The sequence below is a fragment of the Furipterus horrens genome, unplaced genomic scaffold (assembly GCF_987537825.1).
Source record: "Furipterus horrens unplaced genomic scaffold, mFurHor1.1.pri manual_scaffold_17, whole genome shotgun sequence".
Lineage (NCBI taxonomy): Eukaryota > Metazoa > Chordata > Mammalia > Chiroptera > Furipteridae > Furipterus > Furipterus horrens.
In genome coordinates, this window is record NW_028327187.1 from 51,589,031 (window position 1) to 51,607,216 (window position 18,186).

General features: G+C 37.1%; 1 protein-coding gene across 1 annotated transcript in view; it reads right to left on the bottom strand.

The window, feature by feature from the left end:
- Positions 1-18,186, bottom strand: part of COL4A5 (collagen type IV alpha 5 chain) — a 375,000-nt gene that overhangs the window by 85,077 nt on the left and 271,737 nt on the right. The window contains exon 29 of the mRNA XM_090265360.1: positions 14,158-14,308. Within this exon, the coding sequence (XP_090121486.1) occupies positions 14,158-14,308 (151 nt within the window). The remainder of the gene's footprint in view (positions 1-14,157; positions 14,309-18,186) is intronic.

Below are 18,186 nucleotides of genomic sequence, written 5' to 3' on the forward strand. Positions count from 1 at the left end.
TTAATGTATTTTATTTCTATTATATTACCACTTATCCTCCTTATACTCTCTTCTACTTCCAGTCACACATTCCCCTTCGCAATCACCACCCTGTTGTCTCTGTCCATGAGTCCTTTTTTGTTTTGTTTTGTTCGATCCCTTCACTCCCCAACCATACATTTCCAGACCTGTCAGTCTGCTATCTATGAGTCTGTCTCTGTTTTGCTTGTTAGTTCTGTTTTATTTACTATTTTAATTCCTTTTTAATATATTATGCATTGGGAATTTAGTTCAGATAACTTACGTCTCAACTTTTAAGGAATCTACTCTTTCCTTATTGATCAAAGATAATATTTATGTTAAATATCAAGTTTCTGTATGTACAGGAGTATATTCCTGAATTCTATTATACTGATCTACTTATCTGTTCCAGTACTGGTTCACAATGTTATAATTACAGTTATTTTGTAATATATTTTATATGTTTGGTAAGCACTGTTTCAGAATAAGTTATGCCAAGTGCTTCCAAAACATTAGTACTTGAATTCTCATTGAAAATGTATTATATTTACAGAGAAATTTGGGGAGAGTTGACATCATTGAGTCTTCTTACCCACACATATAATTTATTACCAAATCATTCTACCTCTTTTCTTGTTGCTTAGAGAGTTATTTTTTTCCACAAATACATTAGGCACATTTTGTCTTATTAATTTCTAGATATGATACAGATTTTTTGAAATCTGTATTTTATATTTCTCTCAATATTTTCAAATATGTCATTTTATTCATCAAAAAATACTTTTGCACATTATTCTGGCTACCTGGAACATTCTTCCTTAAAGATTCAGTTCAAGTGTCACTTCCAATATGAAGCCTACCAAGGCATCTTAGATGAGCCTCTGAACAAAAGTAGCATATAAGCCAAACAGAATACTTCCAAAGTCATCTTCTTCATTTTATTTTTTGTTTAATCTGATTCTAATGTTCAGTATTAAGCACATTTTCTTCCTCATATAGTTATTTCCTTATGGGTATTAGCCTTATTAATTTATTATTAGTCACTATGCTGCTTCAAAAGTCTTGCATCAACCTCTCCTATAGTTTAGTTACTAAGATAATACCCTGCCACTGGTATAAAGTATGTCTGGAAGGTGAACTTTTATTATGATTTGCTTGCTGAGTTTTGACTGCAGTATATGGGTCCAAAACATCAGTGATAAATATTCATAAACGTTCCCATTGAAATAACTGCTATTAATGCTGCCTCAATTTTATTATAATAGAGGGCAGTCTCTGAGATCTTCAAGAGCAGAGTATATACCTTTGTGTTTCTAGTGATTCAAGTAGTACCTGGCACAGAATAAAAATATAATAAATGTTTGAGGATGAAGGCATTACATGGAAGAAAATCCCAGATAATTTTCCTTCTAGAACCATAGGAACTGTACTGAGGTTTGATATTTGAGAATGGTTCCTAATAAGATATGGAGATCCTATACTTCTTTCCAAATATCAGTCAAATGAAGTTGTTTAAAATAGGTTTCAACTCATTTATAAAATTGTCTCAAGGACAATTTTATAAATAAAATATAGTGATTTAGTAATTTCCATAGAGATTGTCACATAGTTTATCATCTGCAATGTGTCTTTCTACAATTGTTATTGTCACAGATCTAAGCTGGGGGAAGTAATTGGTGGGAAACACTACTTGTAGCTGAATATTAGCATTTACAGCTAGCCAGAATTATTTGCTTGAAGATAGAGCTCTTTATCTAAGGAGAATTTGTACTGGGCTAGTTTGAGGCTTTTGCTGGAAGAATCTACCATGGTTAAATTGGGTGATGCTGTCTTATTGCTTTAATGGGAGTCAATCCACATGTCTCAGGAGCATGAAGCTGTTCAGATTATTCTCTGGGAACAGAAGCCTTGGCCAGGAGAGTCCAATTTCTTATAAACCAGAGAGGAAAAAACAATTGTCAAAATGACCAGGCTAATTATATTCTTATACATAATTAGGGGGATCAAAATCAATAGAGTAGAAGAAACCAATAGAGAAATGAGCATAGGACATGAACAGTTTACATGAATAATATATATGTCCTTTAAGTATATGAAAAGATAGTCAATTTTGCTTATAATAACAGAAATAAAAATTTAAAATACCCTGTGGTTAAAAGCAAAGGACTTAGTATATCCAAAGAAAAAAATTTTTAAAAGAAGAACCAAGCAGAACATGCAGTTTTACTGTAAAGCCATCATATTATAAACTGTTGGTACTGACTTAAGCATAGGAAAATAGGTAAGTAGAATTGACAGCACAGAAATAGACCCACACATATATAGTCATTTGATTTTTGACACACATACCAAAGTAATCCAGTAGGAAGGGAGCTCTTTTAAGCAAATGATGCCAAACAAAAATTATTTGAGGTGGCTGATAGTCTTTTTTTAAATTATATTTTATTGATTATGCCATTACAGTTGTCCCAATTTTTTCCCTTTCCCCCCCTCCAACCACCATCCTCCACTCCCTCAGGTCATCCCTACACCATGGTTCATGTCCATGGGTCATGCACATAAGATCTTCGGCTTCTCCATTTCCTATACTGTACTTTATACCTCCCATGGCTATTCTGTAACTACCTATTTGTACTTCTTTATTCTTTCACCTCTTCACTCATTCTCCCAAACACCCCTCCCATCTGGCAATCATTGAAATGCTCTCTGTATCCGTGATTCTATGTTCTTCTTGTTTGCTTAAGATGGTTGATAGTCTTAAACATAAAAGCTAAAACTATCAAACTTATAAAATAAAATATACCACGTCCTTGCAACTTTGAGACAGGGAAAGGTTGCTCAGACAAAACACAGTAAATAATGATCATATAAGAAAAAAATAGCCCTGTCTGCTGTGGATCAGTGGATTGAGCATTGGCCTGCGAGCCAAATGTCGCTGGTTTGATTCCCAGTCAGGGCACATTACTAGGTTGCACGTCAGGTCCCCCAGTTGGGGGCATGAGTGAGAGGCAATCACACAGTGATGTTTCTCTCCCTCTCTTTCTCCTTTCCCCTCTCTCTAAAAATAAAATAAACAAACAAATAAATTATTTTAAAAAATAAGAAAAAAACTGATAAATAAAACCAATAAAAATTAAACTTCTTCATCAAAATACAATAATAAGAAAATGAATAGGCAGGGACATTTGAGATCTTGCTCTCTGGCACATGTCATATTAGCTCAATAAACTCTTAAAAATTATCAGGAAAAAAAGAATAGGTAAACCAGATAGGAATAAAATATTCATAAACATACATTTGACAAAGTACCAGTATGCAGGATACATAAAGATCACTTCTAACTTAGTATCCAATACAAAGAGAACCAATTATATTTTAAAATGGGAAATATATTTAAATGTGTAAATTATCAAGTAGTACATGTAGAAGAGCTCAACAGCATTAGTCATTAGGGAAATGCAAGCTAAACCAAAATATGTTACCAACACACCTATCAAAATTCAAAAATGAAAAGAATGATAACACCAAATGTTGAAGAAAATGTGGAACAATTGAAACTATTATACCATATTACTGTTAAGTTAAAAATAGTACAGTCATTTAAAAAAAATAAAGTCCGGTAGTCTCTTATACAATTAACACACATCTATCTTAGGATGCAACGATTCTACTCTTCTGTTTTTGCTCAAGCAAAATGAAAGCACATACCCATAAAAAGACTTGCAAAATAATATTCTTAATATCTTTATTCAAAATAGTCAAAAACTTGACAGAGCCCTTGTCCATCAACAGAGAATGGATAAAGAATATTTGGTATATTTATAAAGAAAATACTTAAAAATAAAAAATAAAGAACTACTAAGAAACACAAAAACATGAATTTATCTAAAAAACAATATTCCAAAAGAAACCTTACAAAGAAAGTACATACTGTGTAACTCCATGTGGAGTTCTAGAACAGATAGAATTAATTTATTATAAAAAAAAGTTATTACAGTGTAGTTGCTACTGTGGATGCTGGGGTAAGGGCTGAGAAGAGGGTCAAATGGAAATTTCTGGGCTTACATCCTTTTTAAAAAAAATCCTCACCCAAGGATATGTTCATTGATTTTATGGAGATAGGAGAGAGAGAGAAAGAGAGAGACACATCAATGTAAGAGAGAAATATCGATCGGTTGTCTCCCATATGAGCCTTGACTGCGGATCCAACCTGCAACCTAGGTATGTGCCCTGACCGGGAATCAAACCCACAATCTTTTGGTGTATGAGACAATGCTCCGACCAACTGAGCACCTGGCCAGGGCTGAGATTATATCTTGATAGGACTTTAGTTACACAGGTGTTAGTCAAAATCCAACAAATGTACTCTTCAGATTTGTGCATCTCATTTAATGTGAATTTTACATTAAAAGAGAAAGAACAACCATAAAATTGTAGTTACAACATGCATGCTGAAATAATTAGGAAGAAGTATACAGTTGTTTTACTTTATGTTGAAATGCATTGAAAAGTGAATGGATGGAGAAAAAAATGGATAAATATGTGACAAACCATGTATTAAAATGTTGATAGAAGAATATCAATGATGGGTATATAGTAGTCACTCTAAAATTCTTCTACATTGTTGGACAAAGAAATTAAAAGAAATAAAGTGTTGACAAAGAGATAAAATGTTAACTGTAGAATCTAGGTGGTGGATATATGGGTTTTCATTGTATAATTCTTTTTTTATGTGTTTGAAAATGTTCACAATAAAATGTTTAAAAGACTATGCTGAGATACCTACTTATTTCCATCAGGTTGGCAAAAATCCAAGTTTGTCAACATACTTGTCAAGGTTGTGGGGAAATAAGCACACCCATGCATAGCTGCTGAGAGTGTAAGATGGTACAAATGGAGAAGAATATAACAATATCTAGAGATGTATTTACCCATCAATTTTGAAAATCCATTTTTATTTGCTCTATTCTACTGTCACACCTGTACCCACACAAAATAACATGTATTCAAGTTTATTCACTGTGGAATATCCTAATTCAAAAAAAAAACAAAACAATCTAGTAACTAGTAACTGATAGAATAAACTGTGGTATAACCAAGCAATTCAATATTAGTCAGCTATTTTTTTTAAATCAAGATATCTATGTACTGATATGGAATGATATCTAGCATATAATTTAAGTGAAATAAGTAAAGTATAAGTCAAAAAATGTAGTACATTACCTTTTGAAAAAGATTTGTATTAGTCTGAAGGATCACTAGAAGTAACTGAATTAGAAACTAAAAATGGCTACATGAGGAATGGGGAGGAAAACATTGGATAAAGATGGGGTAAAAAGAAGACTTCTAAATTTCTAGAAACTAACGACAATGAACACATAACAGCCCAAAACCTATGGGACACAGCAAAAGCAGTCCTAAGAGGGAAGTTCATAGCAGTACAGGCATATCTGAAAAGGATAGAGAAATCTCAAATAAAAAAATCTAATTCTAAAGCTACAAGGACTAGGACAACAACAAACAAAGTCTAGGGCAAAAAGGAAGGAAGGAAAGTGCTCTCACTCATTGGCCCAGGTGCGCAGGGCCGTGAGTCCAGGCGTCCCTAGGACACTCCCCAACAGACATAAGATCAGTGCCCCAACGGGCACAGGGAGGGCCCACTGAACATGCAGAGGACCGTGCACAGACACCCCTAGACAGCTCCCGTGGGCGCAGGGCCCCAGGCCGGAAAGCAGACCACTAGCTCAGGCTCTGTTCCTGCTGGCCCAGATGGGTAAGGGAAGGCAGGCGGCTGAGGCACCAGCACCAGAACAGCGGGCGGCAGCGACTCACAGACCCTCACTTCCACTGAGCACAAGTGTCCGCGGCCCTGCCCTAAGAGGCAAGAGACCAACTCCTGGAGCTCTGCTCAGGGGGACTAAGGGCACTGGCAGGCAAGCGAGAAAACACCTCAGCCCAGGGACAATAGGAGCCAATCGCAGGGCAAGTTCTCCGCCACTCGGGCGTGTGCAGGGACTCGCACAGTGACACCTTGGCATGAACGCGGAACCACTTCGGCCCGGCAACAATAGGCGCGCGGGGCAAGCTATGGGCCGCCCCGCCCCTGCAGGGGCTCGCGCGCAAGGACACCTCAACTGGCTCCAGCAGGCAGCAAGGGAGCCTGCCTTGCCAGCAACCGCGGGCGCGCACCATTGTGGCAACCACGGGTGCACACCATTGCTGTAACCGCGGGCGCACACCAGTGCTGCAAGAAACAAGAACCCCTGAACCGCCACACTAGACCAGCTCTGGACGCAGAAAAATAAGGCAACACACCAAGGCTAAAACGGACATCTCCACAAAAGAATTCGAGATAAAGTGGATAGAGTGACTCAATCAGCAAGCCAGAAGGAATATCCTAACAAAAAAATCTGAAATATAACTAGACAGCATAAACAAATGATATAAAAGGTCCCCGAAGAACATCAGGCTCAGGAGATCAAAAAGACTGCACCACTGAAACCCCTAGATCTATCATAAAAAATCTCATACCACAAAGGTGGGAAGGCAAAGCAGACAAATCCAAATAACAAAAACAAACAAGAAGAATCCAACATAGTAGGACGCAGAAACAACCTCTCAATCAAAAGAAAAGAGGAATCCCCAGAAACAGAGGTAGATGGAATAGACATAGCCCAAATGTCAGACTTGGAATTCAAAACTACGGTGATGAAATAGCTCAATATGCTCGAAAACCTCAAAAACAACTATGACAACCTCCAAGGAAGTTACCAACAGCTCCAAGAAAATTACAGGGAACTTTAAGAGAACTACACCAGCATAAAAAAAGACATAGAAACGATCAACAAGAACCATGAAGAAATGAAGACTACAATCTCTGAACTGAAAAACACAGTAGAATCAGTCAAAAGCAGACTAAACGAAGCAGAGGATCATATTAGTGAGTTAGAGGATAATGTAGGACATAATTCTCAAATGATACAGCAAAATGAAAAAAGATTGAAAAAAATATGAACAAGATATAACGGAATTACAGGATAGCATGAGAAAAAATAATATCAGGGTCATCTGAATAAGAGAGGGAGAAGAAAAGGAGCATGAAATTGAAAAACTGATAGGAGAAATAGTGATAGAAAATTTTCCGAACCTGATGAGAGAAAAATTTATGCAAGTCCAAGAAGCATTGAGAGTTCCAATAAAGAGGAACCCAAAAAAACCCACTCCAAGGCACATCATAGTTAAAATGGCAACATTCCAAGACAAAGAGAGAATCCTAAAAGCAGCAAGAGAAAAACAGCAAATAACTTACAAGGGAGCTCCAATAAGGCTATAGACCGATTTCTCAACAGAAACATTACAAGCCAGAAGGGAATGGTCAAAAATATTTCAAGCAATGAAAAACAAAGGCCTACAACCAAGAATACTCTACCCAGCAAGGCTCTCATTCAAAATAGAAGCTGAAATAAGGAGTTTCTCAGACAAAGGAAGACTAAAAGTATACATCTCCACAAAACCACCATTGCAAGACATGCTAAAGGGAATATTCTAAGAAAAAGGAAGAGAAAAAACAAAAAAAGAGTAGAGGAACATAGATACAAAAGGGAAATGAATAAATACATGTCAATAATAACCTTAAATGTAAATGGATTAAATGCTCCCATTAAAAGACATAGGGTAACGGAATGGATAAGAAAACAGGACCCACATATTTGCTGTCTACAAGAAACACACCTCAAAACAAAAGATTTACATAGACTGAAAGTAAAGGGATATAAAAAAGTATTTCAAGCAAATGGGCCTGAAAAAAAAGCTGGGGTAGCAGTCCTCATATTAGACAAAATGGATTTCAAAGCAAGGGCAATAAAAAGAGACAAAGAAGGACATTTCATAATACTTAAAGGAACGATTCATCAAGAAGATATAACACTGATAAACATATATGCACCCAATATAGGAGCACTGAAATACATAAAGCAAATACTAGAAGAACACCAGAAGGATATTAACAACAACACACTCATAGTAGGGGACTTCAACACTCCATTATCAACAATAGACAGATCATCCAAGCAAAAAAACACCAAGGAGATACAGGCATTGAACAACACACTAAACCACATTGACTTAATTGATATATATAGAACTTTTCACCCCAAAGAAGCAAAATATACATTCTTTTCAAAGGCACATGGGACATTTTCAAAGATAGACCACATAATGGGACACAAAACAAGCCTCAACAAATTCAAGAAGATTGAAATTATATCAAGCATCTTTTCAGACCACAATGCCTTGAAACTAAAAATCAACCTCAGGGAAGAAAATCAAAGACACCCAAACTCATGGAGAATGAATAACACACTCTTAAATAACGAATGGGATAACAATGACATCAAAGAGGAAATCAAGAAATTTCTAGAAACTAATGACAATGAACACACAACAGTCCAAAATATATGGGACACAGCAAAAGCAGTCCTAAGAGGGAAGTTCATAGCTATACAGGCATATCTGAAAGGACTAGAAGAATCTAAAATAAAACACCTAACCATAAAGCTACAAGAACTAGAACAGCAACAACAAAAAAAGCCTAGGGCAAAAAGGAGAAAGGAAATCATCAAGATCAAAGCAGAATTAAAAGACATAGAAACTAAATGAACAATCCAAAAAAATCAACAAAACTAGGAGCTGGTTCTTTGAAAAAATAAACAAAATTGACAAGCCTCTAGCCAGGCTAATTAAGACAAAAAAGAAAGAAGACCCAAATAAACAAAATCAGAAACGAAAGAGGAGAAATCACGACTGATACCTCAGAAATACAAACAATTATAAGAAATTACTACAAACAACTATATGGCAAGAAATTTGACAACCTAGTAGAAATGGACAGATTTCTAGAAACATATAACCTTCCAAAACTGAATCAAGAAGAAGTAGAAAGTCTCAACAGACCAATAAAAAGGAAGGAAATTGAAACAGTAATCAAAAATCTCCCTCCACACAAAAGCCTTGGACAGGATGGCTTCACAGGCGAATTTTACAAAACATTTAAGGAAGAACTAACTCCTACCCTCCTCAAAAAATTCCAAAAAATCCAAGAATAGGGAAAAATCTGAAACTCTTTCTATAAAGCCAGTATTACTCTAATCCCAAAACCAGATCAAGACACAGCAAAGAAAGAAAACTACAGGCCAATATCACTGATGAACATAGATGCTAAAATCCTCAACAAAATTTTGGCAAACAGGATCCAACAATACATCAAAAAGATCATACATCATGATCAAGTTGGATTCATCCCAGGGATGCAAGGATGGTTTAATATTTTCAAATCAATAAATATAATACATCACCTAAACAAAATGAAAGACAAAAATCACATGATTATATCTATAGATGCAGAAAAAGCATTTGATAAAGTAGAACACCCATTTATGTTGAAAACACTCAGCAAAATAGGAATAGAGGGAGCATACCTTAACATAATTAAGGTTATATATGAGAAGCCTGAAGCCAACATCATACTCAATGGACAAAAACTGAAAGCATTCCCCCTGAAATCAGGAACTAGACAAGGCTGTCCACTCTCCTCACTTCTATTCAACATAGTGTTGGAAGTCCTAGCCACAACAATCAGACAAAGCAAAGAAATAAAAGGCATCCAAATTTGGAAAGAAGAAGTAAAACTATCACTATTTGCAGATGACATGATAGTATACTTAGAAAACCCTATAAAATCCACTAAAAGACTACTTGATATAATAAGTGAATTTGGCAAAATAGCAGGGTACAAAATAAATATACAGAAATCTAAGGCATTTCTGTACACCAACAATACCAACAATAAAATATCAGAGACAGGGACAAAAAAGAAAATACCATTTACTATAGCAACAAGAAAAATAAAGTACCTAGGAATAAGCTTAACCAAAGAGATAAAAGACCTGTACAGTGAAAATCATGCAACATTGAAGAAAGAAGAAAGAAATTAAGGAAGATACAAATAAATGGAGGCTAATACCATGTTCTTGGATGTGAAGAATCAACATCATCAAAATGGCCATACTAAGCAAAGCAATTTACAAATTCAATGCAATCCCTATTAAAATACCAATGAAATATTTCACTGACCTAGAACAAATACTCCAAAAATTCATATGGAATCAAAACAGACCCTGAATAGCAAAAGCAATCTTGAAACAGAAGGACACAGCAGGAGGAATCACGATACCAGACATCAAGCAATACTACAAAACCACTGTCATCAAAATAGTCTGGTACTGGCATAAGAACAGACATGTAGATCAGGGGAACAGAATTGAAAGCCCAGAAATAAACCCAGGCCTCTATGGTCAACTAATCTTTGATAAAGAGGGAAGGAACATAAAATGGAGTGAGAAGAGCCTCTTTAACAAATGGTGCTGGGAGAACTGGACAGGGACGTGCAAAAAAATGAAACTAGACCAGCAACTGGCACCACACAAGAGAATAAACTCAAGATGGATTAAAGACTTAAATGTAAGCCATGATACCATAAAAATCTTAGAGGTAAACATAGGCAGGAGAATTTCAGATATCACACGTAACAATATCTTCACGGATACATCTCCTAAGGCAAGAGAAATAAAGGAAAAGATAAACAAATGTGAATACATCAAACTAAAAAGTTTGCTCATCAAAAGAAAACATAAGCAAGATGAAAAGGAAACCAACTATATGGGAAAACATATTTGCCAATGATATCACAGACAGGGGACTGATCTCCAAAATATATAAAGAGCTTATACGAGTGAACATCAAGAAAACGAACAACCCAATTAAAAAATGGGCAAAGGACCTGAACAAACACTTCTCCAAAGAGGACATACAGAAGGTCCATAGGCACATGAAAAAATGCTCAACATCATTGGCCATCAGAGAGATGCAAGTAAAAACCACAATGAGATACCACCTTACACCTGTCAGAATGGCCATCATCAACAAGAAAAAAAGAGAGAAGACCCAAATAAACGAAATCAGAAATGAAAGAGGAGAAATCATGACTGATACCACAGAAATGCAAACAATTGTAAGAAATAACTACAAACAACTGTATGGCAAGAAATTTGACAATCTAGAAGAAATGGACAAATTCCTAGAACCATATAACCTTCCAAAACTGAATCAAGAAGAAGTAGAAAGTCGCAACAGACCAATAACAAAGAAGGAAATTGAAACAGTAATCCAAAATCTCCCTGCACACAAAAGCCCTGGACTAGATGGCTTCCCAGGCGAAGTTTACAGAACATTTAGGGAGGAACTAACTCCTACCATCCCCAAACTATTCCAAAAAATCCAAGAAGAGGGAAAAATCCCAAACTCTTCCTATGTAGCCAGTATTACCCTAAGCTCAAAACCAGGTCGAGACACAGCAAAGAAAGAAAACTACAGGCCAATATCACTGATGAACATAGATGCTTAAATCCTCAACAAAATTTTGGCAAACAGGATCCAGCAATATATCAAAAAGATCATACACCGCAATCAAGTGGGATTCATCCCAGGGATGCAAGGATGGTTTAATATTCTCAAATCAATAAATATAATACATCACCTAAACAAAATGAGACAAAAATCACATGATCATATCAATAGATGCAGAAAAAGCATTTGATAAAGTACAACACCCATTTATGTTGAAAACACTCAGCAAAATGGGAATAGAGGGAGCATACCTTAACATAATTAAGGCTCTATATGAGAAGCCTGAAGCCAACATCATACTCAATGGACAAAAACTGAAAGCATTCCCCCTGAAATCAGGAACTAGACAAGGCTGTCTACTTTCTCTCTTCTATTCAACGTAGTGTTGGAAGTCCTAGCCATAGCAATCAGACAAGACAACGAAATAAAAGGCATCCAAATTTGGAAAGAAGAAGTAAAGCTATCATTATTTGCAGATGACATGATAGTATACACAGAAAAACCTATAAATTCAACTAAAAGACTACTCGATATAATAAGTGAATTTGGCAAAATAGCAGGGTACAAAATAAATATACAGAAATCTAAGGCATTTCTGTACACCAACAATAAAGTATTGGAGAAAAAGACAAAACAAATAGCATTTACTATAGAAACAAGAAAAATAAAGTACCTAGGAATAAATTTAACCAAAGAGATAAAAGACCTGTACAAGGAAAATTACACAACATTGAAGAAAGAAATTAAGGAAGATACAAATATATGGAATCCAATACCATGTTCTTGGATAGGAAGAATCAACATCCTCAAAATGGCCATCCTACCCAAAGCAATTTACAGATTCAATGCAATCCCTATTAAAATACCAATGAAATATTTCACTGACCTAGAACAAATACTCCAAAAATTCATATGGAACCAAAAAAGGTCCCGAATAGCAAAAGCAATCTTGAAACAGAAGGACACAGCAGGAGGAATCATGATACCAGACATCAAACAATACTACAAAGCTGCTGTCATCAAAACAGTCTGGTACTGGCATAAGAACAAACATATAGATCAGTGGAACAGAATAGAGAGCCCAGAAATAAACCCAGGCCTCTATGGTCAACTAGTCTTTGATAAAGGGGGAAGGAACATAAAATGGAGTGAGAAGAGCGTCTTCAACAAATGGTGCTGGGAGAACTGGATGGAGATGTGCAAAAAAATGAAACTAGATCACCAACTTACACCACACACAAGAATAAACTCAAGATGGATTAAAAAGTTAAATGTAAGCCGTGACACCATAAAACTCCTAGAGGAAAACATAGGCAGGAAAATTTCAGATATCCCACGTAACAATATCTTCATGGATACATCTCCTAAAGCAAGAGAAATAAAGGAAAAAATAAACAAATGGGATAACATCAAACTAAAGAGTTTCTGCTCAGCAAAAGAAAACATCAGCAAGATGAAAAGGAAACCAACCATATGGGAAAACATATTTGCCAATGATATCACAGACAGGGGACTGATCAACAAAATATATAAAGAGCTTATATGACTTAATTGGGTTGTTCAAGAAAATGAACAACCCAATTAAAAAATGGGCAAAGGACCTGAACAAACACTTCTCTGAAGAAGACATTCAGAAGGTCCATAGAAACATGGAAAAATGCTCAATGTCATTGGCCATCAGAGAGATGGAAATAAAAACCACAATGAGATACCACTTTATACCTATCAGAATGGCCATCATCAACAAATCAACAAAGAACAAATGCTGGCGAGGATGTGGAGAAACGGGAACCCTACTGCACTGTTGGTGGGAATGCAGACTGGTGCAGCCACTATGGAAAACAGTATGGAATTACCTCAAAAAACTAAAAATGGAACTGCCATTTGAACCAGTGATTCCACTGCTAGGATTATACCCGAAAAATCCTAAAACCCTAATTCGAAAGAACTTATGCACCCCTATGTTCATAGCAGCACTGTTTACAATAGCTAAGTGATGGAAGCAGCCTAAGTGCTCATCTGTAGATGAGTGGATCAAAAAACGGTGGTACATCTACACAATGGAATACTATGTAGCAGAAAGAAAGAAGGAACTCCTGCCATTTGCAACAACATGGATGTAACTAGAGAGAATTATGCTTAGTGAACTAAACCAGGCAAAGAAAGAAAAATGCCATATGACATCACCTAATACAGGAAACTAAAGAACAACATAAATAAACTAACTAAATAGAACAAAGAGCAGAATAGCAGTCGATAGGGGGGAGGAGGAGAAACAGAAGGGGGATAAGTAAGGGAAGGGTTTAGTCAAAGAACGTGTATAAATGACTCCTGGACATGGACAACGGTGAGGGATATGATTGCGGGAGAACGATCTGCTGGGTGGCGGGGAGTAATGGGGAAAAAATTGGACAACTGTAATTGAAAAACCAAAAAAGGAAAAAAAAAAAAGAAAAAAAGAAAATTAAAAAAAGAAGAAGAAAACTTCTCAGTGTTACTTTTACACATGTATGATTGTATCACTTATTCAATGAAATAAAACACAAAAGATATCAATGAAGAATTAAAAAAAGCAGCTAACAGAGTGGCATCTGATTTTATAGTTAATTGGACTTATCAGCCATAAACTTTCCCAACAGATTTAATATCTATAAAAGTCAAAAGCAAATTCAGAAGCAGCAAAAGCATCCATACCTTTGGGTCCAGGTAGCCCATCCAATCCAGTGTGCCCTCTGGGACCTGGAGGTCCAGGGAAGCCACGATCCCCCTTTGGACCAAGTGTTCCTTTGAAACCCGGTAGTCCTGGAGGCCCAGGTGGCCCAGGTAGCCCAAGTCCTGGTTCTCCCTATAGCATACACATGGCAAAACACAACAAAAAACTCCTATGAGTTTCTCAGTATTGATTGTTTACCATAGAGAATCTAAAACAGAAAATACAAGGTAAAAGTTTCTCCTCCCATGCGTGAGGAGGTAGAATAATTAAAAGTAATTTGTATATTGAACAGAATATCAGGAAGTATGGGGCTTAGTAAAACAAGTTAAATAATTCAAACAGGTTTCAGGACAAGAAAGAAATAACTGAGAGAGCATAAATTTAAACCCAAGTGAAGACATGTGATTATAGGCTGATTATTAAATGATTACTTTTAATTTGACTAAGTACAACATTGTAGTTTTTGTATCATGTCCACTTAATTAGAGATGAATACTGAAATATTTATAGGTGAAATGGAACAATTTTGAGATTTGGGTTAAAATACTTCAGCAAAGGAAGGAGGTGTAAGTGAAGTAAATATGATAAAATCTTGATAATTTGGAATCTGAGTGATGGATATGTGAGAGTTCATTGTAGTAGTCCTTTTACTTTTGTGCTCATTTGAAAAGGTTTATAATAAAATAAAAACAGTTAATAAATAAAGAAGTGGCTTCTCATGAGAGCTGGGGTCATGGTCAATTGTTCTTCCCATGGGAAAAAGTTGTAATGATGAAAATACAGGAAGTTTAATCAATTAAGTATAAAAGTCACAGGGGCAGTCAGGATAACTACATACCACAGCAGTTTGCTGAAGGCTGACCAAAGAAAGTTTTACTTTGGCTAAGATATAATAAAAGAAATGGAAAGTAACTAAATCAAATTTATCATCACCTCATTACAAAATGATACCAGTTATTAGCAGCATGTATTTGGAATGGGATTGGGGCAAAAGGACAGAATGAAAAGTTCTTGACATGATATTCAACAGCATTTAAACCACTCATCATAGACAGGCATTGACAGACATTAAATGTGTTGGTGATGCTACAGAGAAGCACAGGGGGAGCCGATGATTGTATTGTTTTGTCTATAATCTCTTATCTCAGCAAATAATGGATCACTATAAAACAGGTTCAAAACCTTTTTCTTTTTTTTTTCAAATATGACCTCTTGAACTATTAGAGGCTGTTTTTGGTTAACTATTTTTAAATAAAAATATAATCAGTTAAATTTATTTATTTAGTGAAGACTTGAGATAATGTGTAAGTGAAAACAGAGAATTAAAATGAAGGAAGTTTAAATACTAGGTAGTGTGATTCCTCTTCTTTCTCAGAGTTGCTGTTGCTATGCAGGGTCTTATGTGGTTCCATATACATTTTTGAAATATTTGTTCTAGTTCTGTGAAATATATCATTGGAATCTTGATAGGAATTGTGCTGAATTTATAGATTGCTTTGGGTACTATGGACATTTAAATGATGTTAATTCTTCCTTTCCATGAACATGGTATGTACTTCTCCTTATTTGTATCTTCTTCAATTTCTTTCTGCAGTACCTTATACTTTGCCAAGTACAAGCCTTATACATCCTTGGTTACATTTATTCCTAGGTATTTTATCCTTATCAAAGCAATTGAGAATAGGATTGTTTTCTTAATTCCCCTTTCTTTTAGTTTGTTATTGGAATATAAAAATGCAACTCAGTTCTGGATGTTAATTTTATATCCTGATACTTTGTTGAATTCATTTATCAGTTCTAGTACTTTTTTGGTGGAGTCTTTGGGGTTCTCCATGTACAGTATCATGTTATCTACAAATAAAGACAGTTTTACTATCTACTTCCTTTCCAATTACTATAAAGCCATAGTAATCAAAACAGCATGGCACTGGGAAAAAACAGACACAGAAATCAATGGAACAAAGGAACAGAAGATGGTGGAGGAATGAGGGAAGGCTGCACTCTCAGGCTCCCGAGACCTGTCTGTAGTTTGGACTAATTGCAGACAGAACATCTCAGTGAGCAGCTGGACACTGTCAGGAGTCGAGCCTTGGCACTGCTGGATTAGAGAAAAACGATCTGGGAACAACCTGTTTAGTGAGGATAGTGAAAGAAGAAAAAGGGACGAAACAGGATTCCTGACTGGGGTGGCTGCCGGAGCTGCGGCTGAAAGGACACAAAGGCTTTTTGGTGACCACAGGCTTCCCCAGAGGGAAGTCAGGAGGAAAGCTGATCTCTGCTGGCTGGCAGAGACAGGACTCGAAAAGGTGGCATAGGCGCTAAAAGACGGGAGACAGCGTGCTGCTGAGCAAGTGAAATCGTAATTTTTTAAAATATTTTTCTCTTGTGAACTGCGGAGAGGGGGGAAAGTTTGGGAGTGAAAGTACATTCTTGAGGAGCGCAGGCACAGAAGTGCACGTGCTCACTTTCCAACCCTCCCCTTGGGTCACGGGCGTGCATAGGGAAGTGCCCTCATTCAGTGGCCCAGGTGCGCAGGGCCGAGAGTCCAGGGGCCCCTCAGACACACCCCAACAAACATAAGATCAGTACCTAAACAGGCACAGGGAGGGACCTCTGGATACACATAAGATTGTGCGCAGTCGCCCCTGGCCAGCTCCAGTGGGAGCCAGGCCAGAGTGCCAGGCCTGAGCACAAAGCATTCACTCAGGCTCGGCTCGTGCCCGCCCAGGCAGGTAGGGGAACGGTGGGCGGCTGTGGTGCCAGAACAGCAGGCAGCAGCGACTCACAGACGATCACCTGGAACGCTTCTCGGAGACTAGCTCCCCGGCTGCCTTGGGCGAGCAGGGGCGCACGAGTGCAAAAATACCTCGCCGACATCAACAGGCAGCAATCACTCACTTCCACTGTACACAAGTGTCTGGGGCCCAGCACGGGCAGGCGAGAGACCAAATCCTGCAGCACAGTGCGGCAGACCTGAGGCTAACTCCCTGGCCACTTTGGAAAACTCCCAGAGTGCTGTGCGACAGGCCTGAGGCAAGCTCTCAGGCCACCTTACCCGCTTACAGGCATGCCTGCAAAGACACCTTTCCTAGCTACCTCCAACAGACACCGAAGGAACGCCAATGTGGGGGCCCACTGCTGCAAGGAACAGGAACCTCTAACCCACCTCATTAGACCAGCTGTGGATACAGAAAAACAAGACAACACACAAAGGTTGAACTGACATCTCCACAAAAGAATTCAAGATAAAGTGGATAGAGTGACTCTCAATCAACTAGCCAGAAGGAAGATCCTAACAAATAACATCTGAAATATAACCAGACAGCATAAACAAACAATATAAAAGGTAACCCAAGAACATCAGGCTCAGGAGATCAAAGAGACTGCACCACTGAAACCCTTAGATCTACCATAAAGAATCTCATAACACAAAGGTGGGAAGGCAAAGCAGACAAATCCAAATAACAAAAACAAACAAGAAGAAACCAACATGGTAAGATGCAGAAACAACCTCTCAATGAAAAGAAAAGAGGAATCCCCAGAAACAGAGGTAGATGAAATAGACATAGCCCAAATGTCAGACTTGGAATTCAAAACAATGGTGGTGAAGAAGCTCAATATGCTCGACAACCTCAAAAACAACTATGACAACCTCCAAGGAAATTACCAACAGCTCCAAGAAAATTACAGGGAACTTGCAGAGAACTACACCAGCATAAAAAAAAGACATTAGAAACTATCAACAAGAACCAGAAAGAAATGAAGAATGCAATCTCTGAACTGAAAAGCACAGTAGAATCAGTCAAAAGCAGACTAAACGAAGCAGAGGATCGTATTAGTGAGATAGAGGATAATGTAGGGCATAATTCTCAAATGATGCAGCAAAATGAAAAAAGATATAAAAAATATGAACAAGATGTAAGGGAATTACAGGATAGCATGAGAAAAAATAATATCAGGGTCATCGGAATAAGAGAGGGAGAAGAAAAGGAGCATGAAATTGAAAAACT